Source organism: Lemur catta, chromosome 9 (assembly GCF_020740605.2).
Source record: "Lemur catta isolate mLemCat1 chromosome 9, mLemCat1.pri, whole genome shotgun sequence".
NCBI lineage: Eukaryota > Metazoa > Chordata > Mammalia > Primates > Lemuridae > Lemur > Lemur catta.
In genome coordinates, this window is record NC_059136.1 from 39,110,682 (window position 1) to 39,128,853 (window position 18,172).

At 44.3% G+C, this 18,172-nt stretch overlaps 1 protein-coding gene and 1 long non-coding RNA gene across 3 annotated transcripts in view; one reads left to right on the forward strand and one right to left on the reverse strand.

Moving 5' to 3' along the window:
• Positions 1-323: 323 nt before the first annotated feature.
• LOC123644447 lies at positions 324-2,785 on the reverse strand. 2 transcript variants are annotated; one of them, XR_006737136.1, is made up of 2 exons: positions 2,752-2,785; positions 324-523 (listed from the first exon to the last, which is right to left on the reverse strand). It is a non-coding gene; the product is annotated as an uncharacterized LOC123644447 (long non-coding RNA). The 2 variants fall into 2 exon arrangements; XR_006737135.1 differs by lacking the exon at positions 2,752-2,785 and adding an exon at positions 793-1,203.
• A 5,604-nt stretch (positions 2,786-8,389) lies between these two features.
• The window catches only part of FBXO32 (F-box protein 32), a 35,744-nt gene continuing 25,961 nt past the window's right edge, over positions 8,390-18,172 (forward strand). The window contains exons 1-4 of the mRNA XM_045560527.1: positions 8,390-8,795; positions 14,611-14,723; positions 15,564-15,613; positions 16,864-16,956. Of these exons, the coding sequence (XP_045416483.1) occupies positions 8,680-8,795; positions 14,611-14,723; positions 15,564-15,613; positions 16,864-16,956 (372 nt within the window). The 5' untranslated portion in view covers positions 8,390-8,679. The remainder of the gene's footprint in view (positions 8,796-14,610; positions 14,724-15,563; positions 15,614-16,863; positions 16,957-18,172) is intronic.

Consider the following 18,172-nt stretch of genomic DNA (forward strand, 5'->3'; position numbering starts at 1 on the left):
GAGAAAATCTGGTTCCTTTAGGTCCTATATTTGGAAGTGATCAAAATCCCCACCAAGACTACACACAGTGAGGCATCCCCTTAAATCAGGGGGCTAGCAGAAAAGGGATCCTAACCAGATGGTATAAAAGCAATATAAATTTTCACCACGCGTTGACTTATTTGTTGATTTTAGGTAATTTCATTCTTGGCTTATTTTTGTAAAAGAAAATTTGTTATAACTTACTGGTAGTGCGAAATAGCACAGTATATATATTTATAATATTTTTAAGGCGTTTGGAAATGGAATACTTATAGGACTATGTTTCGGAGTGCTGTAACCACTGGCAGGAAAAAAAACAATTTATTCAAGATGGATCAGACAGGTGAGAGCAAGGAGAAAAGATCTCTTCTGAATGTTGTTCCAGACAGAGTTCCTGCCTCTTCCTCTGGGCAGGCCTGGGCAGTTAGGAGGAAGTCCTTCCAGCAACACAGGCAATCTTCCCGGGGGCAGAGGAAGCACAGAACTTGTTCTGTTCTTGGCCCTAAAACCAGTGAAAGTGAGGTCTCACTCAGAACAATGAGACTCCTTGACGCTTCCCTTTCCTCATCCCTCCCATCTGAGCAGTCACCGAGTCAGTCCTGCAGCGTTTGCCCCCTAAACATCTCTCAAGCCTATTTTCCAGCTATTCATTGCTCTTCTGTCTCTGCGGCTCACCAACTGCTGCCTGGGAACAGTGACATCCTTCCCACTGGTCTTTCGCCTCCTGTCATGTACTTCTATCCCTCTCTCCATCCCCCGGGAGATACCTACCTACAGCACTATCTGCTGGCCAGTATTCCCTGGTGTACAGCTCATCCGTGGCTCCCACTCCTTCAGATAGAGCCAAAGCTTTCTGCTGACGTACACGGAGCCCTCTGTGATGCCGCCTTTGCCCACCTCCCCATGGCCAGCTGTCCTCACACTCTGCCTCTCATTCTATCCTTCACCACACCCCTTGCTGCTGCTCTCCTCTCTGCCTTTGTCCCTGCTGTCTCCTCCACCCGGAAGGCCCACCTACATCCACCCTTACCTGCATTTGCTTGATCAGTTCCTACCCAGCCTTTGAGACCTAGCTTACAACCAACTCCATGGAGCCTCTTCTGACTATTCCAGACTGGTGAGGTGCTTTATCCTCACGGGTGTCCTAATAATACCCTGTACTTCTCTCTCTCACTGCACATGTCACATGGTTTTTATATGTCTCTCTCTCCTGATGGCCTACAAACTCGCTGAGAGTAAGTATTCATCTCTGTGTTCCCAAAGCTGCCTTAGAAGAGCACCAGGAACATAACAAAGGCATGATGTGTCCCTGTTGAGACAATGAATGGGTGATGCTCTACAATAAATGTTACCACCTGTAAAGTGCCCAGAAACAGAACTTAAAGATAAGTACTCCTTTTGCTTAGTTGACAAAGGAGGGAAAATTTCTAAGATATGCACCATCTCTTCAATAAATACACAGCTTAAAGACATTTAGCAAAGGTTTTATGGCATGCCATTTTTAGCAAAGCAGATGTTTAAAAGACTAAATTATTTCTTAAATTATTATCAACAGTAAGCCCTGGTTGAAAATATTACGTCCCTTAGGGGACTGAATATCTTGGGCTGTAGTTGGAATGAAAGAGAAGATGAACATTCTGTACTGATTTTTAAATGACTTTCTTCCTCCTGAAATGAATGTACTGTTTAAAAGAAATCATGGGTTTGTTTTATTTTTATTTTTATTGAATCATCTGAGAGAAGCAGTAAAATGGTTTGCTGTAGCCACAATTGTTAGCAGCAAAATGGTTTGCAGTTCATGTAGCCACAATTGTTAGGCTACAGCTTAGAAATTCAATGCCACATATGCTGAGGTCTCATGTGTGCCAGGCATCAAGTATACAGCAGGGAAGAGAGTACACCTACAGACTTTTGCTTCCTGTGGAAAAATGTTACAGGTAAGACAGGGAGAAATAGACAAACCACCCAAGACAGAGGACACGAAAGAATTGTGTTTTCCTCTTTCCCAGTGGAAAATTGCAATGGTTGTTAACAATCATCCTCCAATCAATGATGTCAAAGAATCACACAACCGTCTCTATAACACGTGTGTATGTAAACGTGAAAACAGAATGCCAAACAGCTTAAATGATCTCTCCAGGATTCAACAAATCAGGAGGTGACTCATACAAGGAAACAGACTTAGCATGACTCACTAAACACTTCTCCAATCACTAGAGTCGACCAGTTAAAACATGCAATGATGACAAAAATTTGTCAAAAAATAATAAGCAGCAGGTCTGCATGTAATCTAATGGAAAGGTAAGGACTTACAGGGTACCTGATGTTTCAAATCTGTTGTTTCTCAGGATCCTGTTCGAATTTGAAGAATAACCTTTTTAGGGGCTCAAGTACCTGTTATTATTTTTCTTGTATTCTTTGGACCAAACTCGTTTGATGAGAAGTCCTGATAAATTTCAGTCACTGAAATGTGTAAATCAGAAGATTTGAATTTTACTTCAAAATCTACATTACTCAGCCTGGTGCAGGGACTCACACCTGTAATCCTAGCACTCTGGGAGGCCGAAGCAGGAGCACTCTGGGAGGCTGAAGCAGGAGGATCACTTGAGGTCAGTAGTTTGAGACTAGCTTGAGCAAGAGCGAGACCCCATCTCTACTAAAAATAGAAAAAATTTACCAAGCAACTAAAAATAGGGAAAAAAAAAATGAGTTGGGCGTGGTGGCACTCACCTATAGTCCCAGCTACTTGGGAGGCTGAGGCAGGAGGATCACTTGAGCCCAGGAGTTTGAGGTTGCTGTGAGCTAGGCTGATGCCACGGTACTCTAGCCTGGGTAACACAGTGAGACTCTGTTTGAGACTCTGGCTCGAAAATAAAATAAAATAAAACAAAATTTACATTTCTGAGGAACATTGGTTGGTACAATAAGAGTAATGGAATATTCTAACCCTGTTGGTTTGGTCTTATGGTGCCCAATTTCCAGGACTGCTACTAACTAGCTCTGTGTTCCTCAGTGTCTCTCTTCTTTGGCCCTTTTCATGGGTAAAGGAGGGATTAGACTAGATCACCTCTAAGGTCTATTCTGATTTTTAAGCAGTGTTTTGAGTAAGTTATTAACATATCTGAGCCTCAGTCTCCTCATCCATACACTGGGTATAAAAATACCTCTTGTGCAAAGTTACGTGAACATTAATGACAATAAGTAAACCACTAGACACAATATCTAGATGAATTTCTGTCCAAGCTATTTTTGCATATGAGAAATCTCAGAACTAAAATTTGCTACTCAGCCGTTCAAGATACCATTGCAAGGATTCTCGATAAGCTGGTTTTAACCAATTTTAGGCACTAATATTGTACTGAGAGCTTTGCATCCATAACAAATTTAACATACAAATTAACTATAATAAATTTAACATCCTTACTTTAAAATCATTTTTTTTAAAGAGACACTAGAAGTTTGGCCTGTTGGTGTGAATGTTGTGGTTTCATTCATTTCCTTAAATTATACAAAAGTTAGCAGCCTTGTCTTCAAATCCTTTTAGCTACTTATTAAAAGAAAAAAAAAGAATTTTCATTAAAACTGAGCAATTGGACTATGAAAGGAGGAGGATTATAGCAAAATGTCTTTGACCCTCTCTCAAAAACAGAACCAGGCCCACATTTGAGGAATGCCAAATGATTCTCATTAAAGTAATGAGCATATTTTCAGTGACATGTGTCTGACCAACTTTAATTTAGTTGGCAGGACTTGCAGCAGCCAGAGACCCAAAAATAACACACAGCTGGCACTTCCTGCTCACACACCTAACAGACGTAGTTCACGCTGTTTCAGGGATGCCGCACCCTAGACAGACACAGGGTGGAAGGTCATATGCAAATTGTTGTGACATTAAACATACATTCCTTATGACAACACTAACAGGATGAATTTTATACACTGAGTTCCTCTAGCTCCTCCTTTATAAAATTCACTCTAACTTGAACAAATCTGGTTGATTCCCGCCTCTGCCTCAACCGACAAGCTAAAGTTATTTTTAACTTACAACTACTGCTGATAAGTATTTTTCACCAAAAACAGAATAATAATAATACTCTTTCAGAAAGAGAAACTATGAAAAAACAAAATACCATCGCATTTCAGTGAGACGTCGTCAGACCCTCAGCCAAAGCTATAAACAAATGTCATTTTGGTTTAGAAGCAACAATGTGCTTCCTATTTACCAAGATTTTCACAGTCCTTTCTGCAAACAGTTTCTCTGAAAAGTCTCAAGGAAGGGGTCAGCCTAAATCTGTGCTGTGTGTACCTCTGTAGTCGTCTACATTTTTTGAGAATAAGGTCCATTTCCATAGTTAAAGTGCAATAAGTATTAATAGTAACTAATAAAATGCAAGTTATCATTTCATTATACTGTTACTCCAATGGACACGTTTTCCCACATCTGGAAATTAGCTGAATGAGCTATGTTCCATGCCCTCAAAACATACAGTTCAATGAGGAAGATGGACATGGACTTAACCAAGTAAAAGATGGAGGTGCAAACATTACATAAAGATAACAATAAAATTACCATTGACATTGGCACTGTTATAAGCACTTCATACATGTTATCTCAAGAAATCCTCAAAATACCCCTTAAGGTAAGTGCTATCATTATTACCATTTTACAAATGAAGAAAGTGTGGCACAGAGAGGTTAAGAGACTTGCCCAAGATCACACAGCTTTTTAAGTAGGGAACCATGATTTGAACCCAGTCAATTTGGTTCCAGTCAGAGTTATAGATAGACCTGGGTACCAGTTTGAGTTTCACCACATACTTGCTGAGTGATCTTAGGCAGACTAACTTTTCTGAGCCTGAGTTTCCTCATCTATAAAATAGGAATAACAATTTATAGCTCACAGATTTGTGAGGAGTATTAAACAAGATTGTTTGCAAAGTGTCTGGTACCATGTCTTCAGCACAGAACTATCAGTAGAATAGTACATTAAAACTTTTTTTTTCTAAGATGCCACCTTTTGATCACCATCTCTATTTGCCTCACCCGCTGGTAAGGCACCACTATCAGAGAATGCAACAGAGGCTGCCAGCCCTCCCTCCTCCACACCTGCTATGTCAATGAAGTAGTAAGATGTCAGTAGGTGAAGATGTGGGAATAACAGCCTTCTAGCTCAGTTCAACATCTGTTGATTTATTGATTGCCTGCCATGTACCAAGCGCTGTACTAGACACTGTGGTACTAAACCACTAAGACACAGCCCTACCATCCAGGCCCACAGCCCCACAGAGAAGAAGCACACAAGAAAAATCAAATACCCAGCATGCAATCTGGGCAATCTGTTGTACAAAGCTGTACAGGAGGGACAGCAGCTAAGTGCCCATGCAATGGAACACACAAGCCACGGTACTCACATTGTATGCACTGCCGAAACCATTGGGCCATACCGGGTCCTAGCCAGTCTGTGCCTTGTGAGGTGCCCTTGAGTATCCACTTGCCTCTATATCTTCAGCCTGAAGCTGTAACACTGATACATTGCCTTTGGTTATTCTCAAATGCTCTGCTTTGAAAAGGGTCCAAATCACAGAGTCTTTGCAAAGTGAAGCCAGCATCTGAAGTAAAGGTAACTGTTCTGGACACACCCTAGCGCATTCTTTATCTTGAGGGGCCCAGCATTACAAGGCCTCCTAGTAGAAACTATGCACTTAAAGAAATGTCAAGTTAGATCTTTTTTTTTATGGTGGGGGAAATCTAAAGTAGTCAATCATACTTCAGAAGAAGACTGAGTTAAGATATGACAGCCATAATTTTTTTTTGAGGAAGAGAGAGCTGAAGGACTAGAAACAAATACTGAGACTTCCTGAAATTACTTCTTAGCCAAAAGTACAAGGACCAAAAAAAAAATGTGATTTCCTACTTGAGCTTGAATTTTAGAAGTTAAAAACTTTTACCAACTTTCAGCCACTCAACCCTTTGTAGTGGTCAACCATCAACACAATAATGCTGTGTAACAAAAAGACCACAAAAATCTCAGTGGCATTCAGCAAGAAACATTTATTACTTGCTGATACATCTATGGAGCAACTGGGCAATCTGCTCCATGTGTCACATCCTGGGACATATAATGTCACTCAAGCCACTCTAAGAGTAGTGGCTACACAAGGTTTGCTCTTTTCATGGAACTGGTAGACACACCAGAGGTCAAGCCCAACCAAGCAAGTACATACATCATATACTCTGCTCACATCACATCACATCCACCAGCAGCCCATTGGCCAAAGCAAACCACATAGCCAAGCCCAATGTCAAAAATCAGAAAAGTACACATCACCCACCTAGAGACCATGGCAAAGACATGGGTGCATAACACTACTAAAGAGGAAGGAAGAATTCTTACTAATACTACAAAGCTATCACAGTTTCTAAATAATCCTAAAAGGTAGGCAATAATAGCCCCATTTTTTCTTGACAGTTGAGTAAATGAAGCTCCAGGAGTTTAAGTCATTCATCCAAAGTAGGGCAGGCAGCATACTGCTCTAGCAGAATTAGAATTCAAATCTTCTACCTTCTAGCCCTCTGTGGTTTCTACAGGGATGTAGCTTACTGATACATACATAACTAGTCTGCATCTTTAGTAATCACTTCCCTTATTTATGTTTCCTTGCAGATATCATTTCTCTCCAACAAAGACCAGACTCAACATTTTCTGATTCGTTAGCATGATCACAGGCTTTAACATTTGTTTGGGACCTTTTGCAGTGTTTTTACAAGCTATTTTTTACTACTACTACACTAATAAATTATTTATGGTGGGAAACCTAAATCCAAAAACCCTGGCTACTTGAAAACAAGCTTTATTTAAAAACATCCCTTCCTTGTCCCGCATGTGGCCTCAGAGGGCACACACAATTTCTTTGCCTACTCTGAGGGTTAGAGATGACAGAATCAGTGACAGAGAAGCGATTGATGGCTGCAGAGAAAGCGATATGGAAGAATCAAGTTTGAAGCTAATTCTTGAGCTCGGCAATTTTACTCTGCTGCTGCCGCTGCCCTGTGCAAACTAATTGCCAACGGATCAGGCCGTAAAGCATCATAACTAGAGGTGCTGAAGGGCAAGAAGTCACCCGGATGCCAGCAGCCTCCCATATCCATTCACACAACAAATAGCTGTGGAAGGACTCTGGGCCTGGCAGCGGACTAGGGCCGAAAAGCCGCTGGAACCAGACGGACCAGCCCTCCTGGAGTTTACGTGCTGCAGAAAGGGGTGGATTGTTATCAACAACAACAAAGTGAAAGCAAATAGGGTATTTTCAGATCGTACTAGCGTTGTACTAAGAAACTAGCCTTGTGACCCCGGGTACGTCACTGGCTTAAGCCCTCTCCGGGGCCCTCGCCCCCTCCTCTGGAAATGGGGTGACTCCCACACTGGCTTAGGGAAGTGAGGGCACCGCCTGCGCACCGTATGCATTCAGCGGTCCTTTAGTCCCCATCCATCGGCAGCTACCAGGCCTCTCTCTCTTCACTCTCAGCAAAATGAAAACAAAACTCCGGGCTAGATATTCCCGGAGAGGACTCAGTAGACGAGAGAATGCCTAACTGAGGGAAGGCGAGGAGGGTACAGTGGTGTCTCAAAACAAGAGCCCAGCCCCGACAAAGTCCTAGAGCGAGGTTTGGACACGAGCGGGCCTGGGAGCCCCCTACCCTGCTAGCTGGTGGCGCTGTGCGGGGCCAGGTGACGCGGACGCTGGCGCTGCCCACCCTGCGGGGACCAGATGCCACCCCTGAGGCAGGCTAACTGCAGATGCTTACTGACAGCTCCAGGGCGGGGTGGGGTGGGAGGCTGTCCCTTCTCCCCGCCCCCCTCCCACCCCCGCACCCTAGAACCAGGTTTGGGCAGAGACGGAGGCCAGGAGGCTGCGCCCCCTACCATGCCCCTGGCCGCGCGGAGCACGGCGCCCTCGGAGGCTGATCTGGCTGCGGAGGTGGATCCCGACAGCTCCGGGGCAGGAGGCGGCCTGGCCCTCCCCCGCACGCCCGCCCCGCAGTGACCCCGACGCCGCTCGGGCCTCCTCCCTGCCCCTCGCCAGCCCGGGAGCCGCAGGCGAAGCCCGGGGCCTTGCTCTCGGGCCGCGGCAGCTGCGCCCTGGGGTCGGGGAGGGCGCGCGGAGGTGCCAGGGGCGGACGGGCGAGGGGAGACCCGGCCTGGCAGCGCCGCTTCAAGTTTCCACCCGCGCAGGGTTGTGCAACCAGGACAGGAGCGGGAGCCGCGGGCGCCTCGGAAAACAAGCCGAGCCCATAAACAAAGCCACGTGGCCTGAGGGCCGGGTGGGGGGGCCGGGCTAAGAGCAGGCGGCTCTTCCGGCAACAAAGAGCCGCGGCCAGCGGCGGGGGATAAATACTGCAGCTGGGACAGCCAGCAGCGCAGCACTCCAGGGAGCCAGGCGCGCCTGCGACCCTCCCCAGCGCCAGCGACCCTGCGAGCGCAGGGTGCCCCGCTCTGTTCCCCCAGACCCGCAACCCTCCGCGCCAGTCCCTGCATCCGTCCGCGTCGCGGGCCCCAGCTCCCCGATCGTCCCCCCCGGGCGGCGCGTCCCCGAGGCCGCCGGGCCGGTCGGGTCCTTCAGTCCGTCCTGACCGTCGGTCGCGTCCGCTCGCGGCGCCATGCCATTCCTCGGGCAGGACTGGCGGTCCCCCGGGCAGAGCTGGGTGAAGACGGCCGACGGCTGGAAGCGCTTCCTGGATGAGAAGAGCGGCAGCTTTGTGAGCGACCTCAGCAGGTGAGGGGCCCGCCACCAACTTCCAGCCCCGCAAAACCGACCCGGGCTGGTCTGGGGGGCGCGGGGCAGGTGAATGAAGGGCAGGCAAGGCCCGGACAGGGTAAAGAAGGGCCAGACCAGGGGGATGGGAGTGATTGCTTGTATTTCTGCAGAGGTCGCTAGAGCACGGAGACAGGGAATTTGGTTTCTCTTATCGGTCAAGGTCAGCGTCTCCAAGTGGACACGACTCCTTACAGAACACCTGGTCCTTCTGAGAATCTCATGACAATTGCAGATCTTGTCCCCAAATGCTCACATTTAAGCACAGAACTTTAGGGGTCCCCACCTTAAAGACTCCGGAGTGGCGCAGTTTGCGCGGGTGGCGGAGTGAGCCGAGCGCCCTTGGCCGCCGCGGTGACGAGGCTCAGAGCGCTCAAGCGCGGGGGGCGCCAGGCGGTGGCGGAGCTGGACGCGAGTCCTGCCCGTGGAGCCCCCAGGCCCTTCCCACGCGCCGGCGACCACCGAGTGGCCAGGGCCGGTGAGTCACCGGGAAGGGGCCGCAGCGCTCGCGGGGCTGACCCGCCGAGCCGAGGAGAGTGGGGGCGGCAGAGATGCCGGGCATGGAAGGGAGGCGGGGGATGAAACCAGTCCCTCTGCTTCTGGGAGGACCAAGCACTTGCACCTGTCTCCCCGGGGCCCGTGCCGTCGGTCTTTGCGCAGTGAGCGCGTGCCCGTTTCCAGCGGCGCCTGTCGGCTGTGGGAAGCCCCCCTGGCTCAGGTGAACCTGTGGGTTTGAGGTTTCACCCGAGCGCTGTCAGCCTGGTGGAAAGTCTGAGGTCGCCTGAGCTCTCTGCTCGACTTGACTAACGACACAAGCGCCAGCTAATGGTTAGGTGGTCTGGAATCTGTCAGTCCCTGCCCTGACAGTTGACTGCCGGAGACTCAGTGAGGAGGGCGATGAAAGTGGGTCCAGAGGGGACTAGTGCAGCCGGGGTCACCCCGGGGTGCCTTTTCCTGCCGCCTTTGGTTAAAACCACTGGCCCCTGCACCCTTAAATTGACTTCAGTGGAGAGTTTCTGTAACTGGGCCAGGTTCCCACTTACTGAGATTTACCAGTGGTTGTTTGGATGAAGCCTTGGCAATAAATTTTAAGAAAACTATCAAGAAAATATGGTTATTTTGGCAGCTTGACCTCCAGAACCTCCATTTGTTTCTAGTTTGTAATGCAGCAAGTTCCCTTTGTCCCCGATGAAAAGAAAGAAATTATTTAATCCTGGGGTCTGTCAGAAGGAACACGAGCATAATTAACCTTTATGTTAGACATACTTGGAGGCAGTCCCCGGGGAGTTTTGGGAGCACTATAAAGAATTCTTATTTGCAGAAAATCAAATAATTTATTTACAGAAAGATAAAAAGACCAACTGCTCTTGACAGACTATATCTCTTAGTGACTCTAGTTACCAATTATGCCTAAATTATTCTCCCTCAACAAAACGAGAAGCTTCCTTCCTTCCTCCTTGTTCCTAAGGAATGATGATCTAATATTTTGGTACTTTGTTTCTGTATAAAAGTCCAGATTCTTTCTAGGTAGGTACAGCAATGGTCTGAAGAGTGGTGTCACAGTGGCTCGCCCAAATATAATCGTAGGGTGCTCCTCAGTGGGGAGCAGAGGACTGGGTTCAACAGGAGAGAATTTGAAATGAAGAGTAGTGTTAATACTCACTCTACAGCAGCTCCAGGAGATAAACTGGTGTAACTCTCCTTTAGAAATTAATAGTGGTATCTCTCTCACCACAGTATGGAAGGCCTGCAAATGGTTTTAACTTACCACAGAGGTTTAGACTAGGCTGGGATCAGGTAGCTTCCTCCCTCCTTGTGCCCCTCATAAGCCTCTTTTCTTTCCTTCCATTTCACACCTGAGCTGGAGTTGTCACACTCATCATCACTACCACAAATGGTGATCAGCAAGCACCTGTGGTCCTTTGAGTCAGAGTTTAGGAATCCTTTGGTAGCCACCTAACAAAGCAGCTGGCTGCTTGTTTGCAGGGTATTTTTTTTCCAGTAATTGTAAACAGTCTCTTCCCTACTTAGCATAAGAAGTCTGCCAACTTCTTAAAAGTAGTTGGCCTTCTGAGGTCTAGGTTTGTAACCTCAAATATCCTCACTGTTTTTGGTCCTGGTGACATTTCTCTGTGATGTCAGGTTTGGGCTGAGTGCCTGCCCACACAGGTAAAGTTAAATGCCTCTCCTGTTACAAGAAAACAAAAGGCAGGCCCTTAAAGAAGGGGGGCAGCAGCGGGGGTTGGAAAGTTAAACAGAGGGCTACAGAAGCATGGTAGACTTAACTTTCTCATTCCCCGGTACCATTCTGTGAGCTGCTCAAACAAAAGAGAAGGATGGAGGGTGCATTTGGTGGCTTTCAGCCTGGAGTTATTGTTTGGTATTGACCAAGCCTTGTCTGCACACACACCTACTCTGGACTCTGCTGGCTATTCCGTCTGTGGTCCAAGACCCTGTCCTCTTCCAAAAGCAGAATCTTACAAATCCCATCGCAGCCAAGTGCCCAGGACTGAGATTGTAGGAGGATTTAAGATAAGCTTAAAGCAGGACCCCCTCTCAAAACGTTGTCATTATATAAAATAGAAGGGGAATGGCAAGTGTTAAATATGGTGGGACAGATCAAGAATTCAAGGAAAGAGTTCAGCTTGATCTGGGATGATACAAGAATACTTCAAGGAAGTGGTAGTTGAGGCACTGGGCATAACAACCCCCTCCCGGCCCCACCTCCTGGATGAGTAACCTAAACTACCTGAAACTTGGCCAGTCTTCTCTAAGCCTACACTTCTGTAGTCAAAAACTCCCTTGAATGTTGCTTTACTGTATGGACCAGGAAGCAGGAAGTTTACCTTGGTGCCCTAGATAAAAATAATAGTTAAGATTTTATGAGTGCTTACTGTGTGCAAGATACTATTCTATGAGTTTTATACACTAGGTTGTTTGTTTCACCAGAGCATTCTGGGTACTGGCCTTGTGAGTTTGGTGATCTGGATCGGTATTAGAGGAAATTAGCATAGAAATCTCATTGGCTTTAATCGAGTCTATATAACTACAACTAAGCCTTTTGGCAGGTCACTGCTTTCTTAAATGGTTTTTATCGCAAATGAAATGAGAAATAGGGCTTTTTTTTTTTCATTCCCTCCTTTATCTGCTGCCAAAATAGTCTCATTTATGGCCTTATTTTGAAATCTTTCCACCTTTTCTAAAGTTATCTTAAACTATCTTGGTATGTGGTAGTGTGAGGCTTGGGGGAGAGGGGAAGGGATCTTTTCTTAGTCTAGGCCTGTACTTATAAAAATCAAGATTAGTAAGAAGTGACTATAAAATAGCAACTTGCTGGCTATTATTCAATTTAGCGAAGAATGCAGCCTTGATGAGATGGTTTTGCTTATTTAAAAAAAAAATGCTGCAATTCCTAAATGGTGGTGGTTTTTCTTATTTAAAGTTTCAGTTGTAATTTTCCATTGGCTTTGCATTTCCTTGAAATGGACGCAATTGAACTCTCAAAATAGCCTCTAACTGAATATATTATTGCTCAAAAGAACACATATAAGTAGGCAACACAAATAAACCCCATAGACCTTTCCAGGCCCTACCTCCAGAATCCAAAACCTGATGCCAAACGAAAAGTATAGAGTTTCTCTTTGGTTAAAACTTTTCTAATTCTACAGTGAGAGAGCATCATCAATTATGTAAAATGTTTCTTAAACTAGCTTTTGAAATGAGTCACTTGGGCTTAAAGCAGGTTATTGTAGCTTCTGTGAGGAAAGCGAGTGCTCAGATTCCTTTGAAGAATGTTTTCAGTTAGAAAAGGATAAGATGAAATACAAATATTTAAAATTTCTAAGTTATGGCCACTATCTATGGCCCAGGCTCTGAAATTTTTCTGCTGAATTTTAAATGTGTAATTGAGAATAAGACAGCTTCATTTTATGGTTCTCTATATGTAGAATTTGTACTGTAGGTTTTTATCATTTTAGTGGTGTGTGTTTAAAAATAAGCCTTCATATGTTTTTTGCACACAAAATGTTCTAGCTTTGCTTTCTAAAGCAGTTCTCAGATTTGTTACATCATGGACCACGCAAGTGACCTTCCATCTTTTTTTCTTTTTCTCAACTTTGATTGAAATTTCTTAAGTTAGCCTCAGGGACTCGGAGTTCTGTTCTTTGTTCCACCCGTCTCTTTGTGCTGACCTTGGAGCAGATCGCCTGATCGGTGATTTTGTACGTCTATAGTCATGCAAGGAGACAAATATACACTCATGTGTTCCACAAGGCCGGGCCCAGAACATTCACCATTGGCTTACTTAAGAAAGTGCCTCTGAGAGAGGATATTTCTGTAGTATTCTCTCTGAAACCTGAAAATATCCTGTTTCCCAGAATGGAAAGGAGAAGCCTAAGTTTATAAAACTTAATAAATGGTATTAAGCATAGCCTTATAAAAGAAGGTTAACAAATGATTGATTATTCATCAAGTTTATCCCAATGGGTCATGAAAAGCAACACTGAGTATATTGTTGGTGATGTCATGTGTAAGCATTTTAGCAAGATACTTATTATACTGTTAAAGTACCACTTAAGAGACTATTGTAACAAAAAGATACTGGAAATCAGTTCAAACCCTCTTTTCTATCATTCACACAATGCCAGGGGAATATAGAAGTGCAGGTGTATATCATTTTACTCAACAGATGTATGTCAAAAAAAGATATCAATTAAATCACATCTTAAATTCAGCAGAGGAACTCAGAAAGTTAAAGGAGCATAATATATTGGTGATATAGCAAAAACCCTGTAATTTATGTTTTACCGGTTGGCATTATAAATCCTGCCTTACGTACCTCATGGGGATTGAGGGAGTTGGGGAACCTATCTTCTCATTATACTTCCATATTCCTCCTGCATTCCTTCTGCAGAAACTATTCAGATTTACTCTGAAGTTGTTACACAGTATAGTAGAATATCTCATCAGCCCCTCAAATAGCTTAGCCTTGGGAAATATACACCCAAGTTAAACCTGCCCATCCTTCAAAGACCTGTGAATTAAATAGGTACATTCTATGTCTGTTCAGCCCTTATATAATAAATTTATGAATTAAGAATTCAACTTGTTTCAGTTAGGCCCCAAGGTCACAACATAATGCCTAGTGTTAGGAACTACATGAAATCTAAGCAGCTAGCACTATATACTAAACATCTCCTAGAAATGGAGTTTCTAAGCCAGATTTTTGTAAATGTAATCATGTTTTAAAGACATGATAGTAGCATGCGAGTTAAAAGCAGCTTGAGTATACTTTAAGTGGGTGAATTGTATGGTATGTGAAGTATATCTCAATAAAACTGGGTTAAAAAAAAAAGCTGCAGCAGCAGCTTGGGGTAGATGCTATTGCAAAATGAAGACATTGTGTTACAGTGATACAAGTAACCACCCCTCCCCCCATTCATCATTTTTGCTTAAAGTAATATTGTAGTACCCTGCATGGCTCTTAGTTAAAGAAGACAGTGCTGTGTGTCAAATTACAATGGCAGGCACTGTTAGGGGATTCAAAAGAAGTAGAAGCCCCCATCCCTGCCTTCCACACAGATGTGACAATATTTCATCCTCAAAGAAAGAAGTCTGTGCCTGTATAGACTTTTTTTTTTGAGTGATTATTTTATTGTTTTATTTTGTCTGAGAAGCATGGATGTTTGTTTGTTTTATGACCCAATAAGTTATTTATAGAAACAGCTCACATTAAAGTATAGCTGTTACATCTCATCCTCTCTTCTGTTATTCATAGTTACTGCAACAAGGAAGTGTACAATAAGGAGAATCTTTTCAACAGCCTGAACTATGATGTTGCAGCCAAGAAGAGAAAGAAGGACATACTGAATAGCAAAACCAAAACTCAGTGTAAGCTGTTTGTTTTGAACCTAATAAAAAAGCTATTCGAAGATGGTTATGATTGGTTCTTGGCAGGGGGAGCTGGGAGGGGAGGGATCACACCTCCCATGTTAGACATCTGCCTTAATATTTCACTGGGTCACTGACAGAGGTCACTGGGATCTTTGTACTCAGAAACCTGGCTGTGCATTTTACAAGTGAGATTAGTGTGTTCTTTATAGTCTTGTTTATAAATTATTTGCTAGTTGAGGTCTTTATTTCCTGCTTGTCACTTGTATTTGACGTAGGTAATATAGTTATTATACAGTGATGTGTTCAGCTGAATCAATTCCAGGGTATGCTTATATTTTGTACTGTGTTTGAGGCTTTAGAAATAGATTTTTCCCCTCCCTCTTTCCTTGTATAAATACTATTAACATTTATAGATACTATATGTAAGTATTAGCAGAGAGTATAAAGTTCTATTAATAAACATCAATCATAGATTATTTTAATGTAATCTGTACTCTATGGTTTCCTCATGTTATCTGTTCTACTTTTTATGGCCTTGTATAAGTTTTAGGTTTGGCATTTGAAACAAACTTATACTTGGGTATTAGATTTTTTTAATTTTTGAGCTTTAATATATGAAATCTTACTATTGAAGATTTGGAGTGCTTGAGACAAAGCAAATTATAGCTCCAGTATTCATACACCACAAAAAGAAAGCATTTGTTTCCTCTTAAATTGTCAGTAGAGTCTTTGTATTTTTTGTCAAAAGTTTTTCAACTTTGGGATAAATGAAGTGAAATGTTTAAAATCTTAGACATTTCATAAACCTTAAAATGGTGTATTTTTTGGTCTCTGTAGATTTCCACCAAGAAAAATGGATCTATGTTCACAAAGGAAGCACTAAAGAGGTGAGCACTCATCCATTTATTAAACAGTTGCTTTGCCATATGCATCCCTGGTGGGGTAGGGGGCAATTGGGCAACAGCATCACTTCAATATGAAGGAAATTGAGGAGGGGAAAAAAAAAGGTATCACTTCAAATCATGATTGTTTTGTTGGGTGTGGGTGGTGGTGGTGGCTGGTGACCTACTACCTAGCCACCATCGGAGTTTGGGGCTACAAAGAGAGACAGAGGCAAGTTACTAGGTGGACTCCCAGTCGTTCAGTGAGCTTATGTATATAAAAGTGCTTTCTGAAGATTAACATGCCCATCTCAACCGTATTATTACAAAGTCCTGGATTTTGCCTCAGGACAGTTACCTCCCTTTTGTTCTAAGATCTCTTCAGACTTCAACTTATTTAAGTTTTAGCCCTGGGTGGGCTAATCACTAACCCTAGCAGAAGTTTTCAGTGCCTGCTCAACATGACGAAGGAAGAGACAGGACATTATGATGACCACATTTGTACGGTCCTTCTACGTACATTTCTCCCTGCATAAGCATTTGCTCAGATAACCAGGATACAGGCAGTACGATAGAGTGATAGGATTTCTGTCACTGTCAGGGACCTCAGAGAACATCTAGTTCCCTCTGTGATGCGAGACCCGGTAATATACCCAAGACTCCCCATATACTCACTGCAGAGCAGGAACTAGGAGCCAGGAGCTCTTCACTCCCAACTCCAAGTACAGTCAGAGATAAAAGATAAAAGCTTCTGTCGCTTCCTTAGGAAGCCTTAAAAACACTTTTAATCATCACAATGAGAAAAGCATGATTGGTGCAAGGCCAGCTGGTGACACTGTTGATGCAGGTGGGTCTAATTCTCCTCTCAGGTGTATGTTACAGTCACCAACCATCATGACCATTGACATCATAAACCCAACTAGCTCCCCATCTTTCCTTGATAAGGAACTAATGATTTTCCCAGAGCCGTGTGTGCAGAGAGCAAGGATCCAAATGGTACAAGTCACAAAAAAAGGGTATTTAACATGTGAGTCACTGACTCGGGCAGCTCCTGGCTGCTCTACCCATCTTGGTGGCTCACAGGGATTCATGAGTACAGGAAAGAAGCCAGTGGCCCCAGGTTACCTGAGATGGACATCAAGCTTGTTCAGCAGAGTCTGGTTGGATTGGTCCAGCTGGATTCCTCTAACTGGATTCTAACTTGGATGACCTCTGCGTGGCAGGAGTAACTTCTCTGCCTCTGTTTTCACATTCAGCGCCATGGATATTGCACTTTGGGGGAAGCTTTCAACAGACTGGACTTTTCAACTGCCATTCTGGATTCCAGAAGATTTAACTACGTAGTGCGGGTAAGTCTCAAGTGCTCAAAGGCTGGCCCAGACTCTCTCAAGTCGAATCATCTCTTTGGGTTGTCTTGAAGTAGTTTCCCGAAATACTAACTCTTTAGGAACCTGAGAATTTGGAATCAAGCAAAAAACAGACTCCTCAACCTCTCTCTTCCCTGACGTACTTCAAGTTCTTAGGTGGGTCCTGTTAGGATGTGCCTGAGGTTGGCGGGGACAGACAAAGGCTGCCGTGACACCTCAGGGAGTTAGTGAGTCAGTCCCCTCCAGTGAAATTCACTCCAAGCCCCTTCAGAGCCCACCCCGCGGGTAGATTGGAACAGGTTACAGGCAGCACAGGCCTGGGCAGCAACACCGGCAAGACAGAATTCAGCAGGAAGCCAGCCCAAAAGCACTTTGGCTTGTTTTAAAAACCTTCTGCACCTCTGATCATTCTCACTGTCCTCCCTCCTGTCCTGCTTCAGCTGACTCTGGGTGACTCCAGGGCATTCTTGGTTTAGGCCACAAAACTGGAGGAGTTCAAAGCACCTCTGTTTCTTTCCTGGGATTCCCTGCCACCCCCACGTGATGGTGAAATTCAGTCTCACATCTACCTAAAGTTAAAAACTGCCGATTTGGGTCTGCTGCTTTCTTTTTAAACCTTATTTGGAAAAAAAAAATTTAATGAGCTCTAGCAAAATATTAATGATGAACGTAGTAAAACAAATAAGTTTAACAATAACTTTCAAGTTAACGATTCTTTTTAATTGGGTTATTGTTCCTCCCCATCCACCGAACTCCCATGAGCATTTTTGTCAGTAGTTCAGCCTGGGAGGTAGCAGCTGTTTGGGTTTTAGGCTCTGAACTGGGAGGGAATTTTCCCGCTGTGGGTGTTGGTTGGTTGGGTTTTTATTTTCTTTTTCCTGGGTGGTTGTGTTTCTCAGTGCCGTGTCACTGAGTCAGATGATTGCAAAAGCTCAGCCAGAGTGATGACATTTAAGCCCCCTTGAGGCTTGGATCATTCACCTGTCATCTGGGCAGATGCAGGCTTGGCCGTCCAGACTGATCTGATGAAAACCTAGGCCTCCAAGAGACAGGTTAGAAGTTATGAGCTGAGCCTGTGAGGATGTGAGCAGTTCTGGGCAGCCTTCGGCTAAGCCCTTATTCCAGTCCAAAAGGGTTGAAAATAAGAGATCTTCTTAGGTGAAATGTCATGTCATTCAGGGTGACTCTGCCTGTTCGG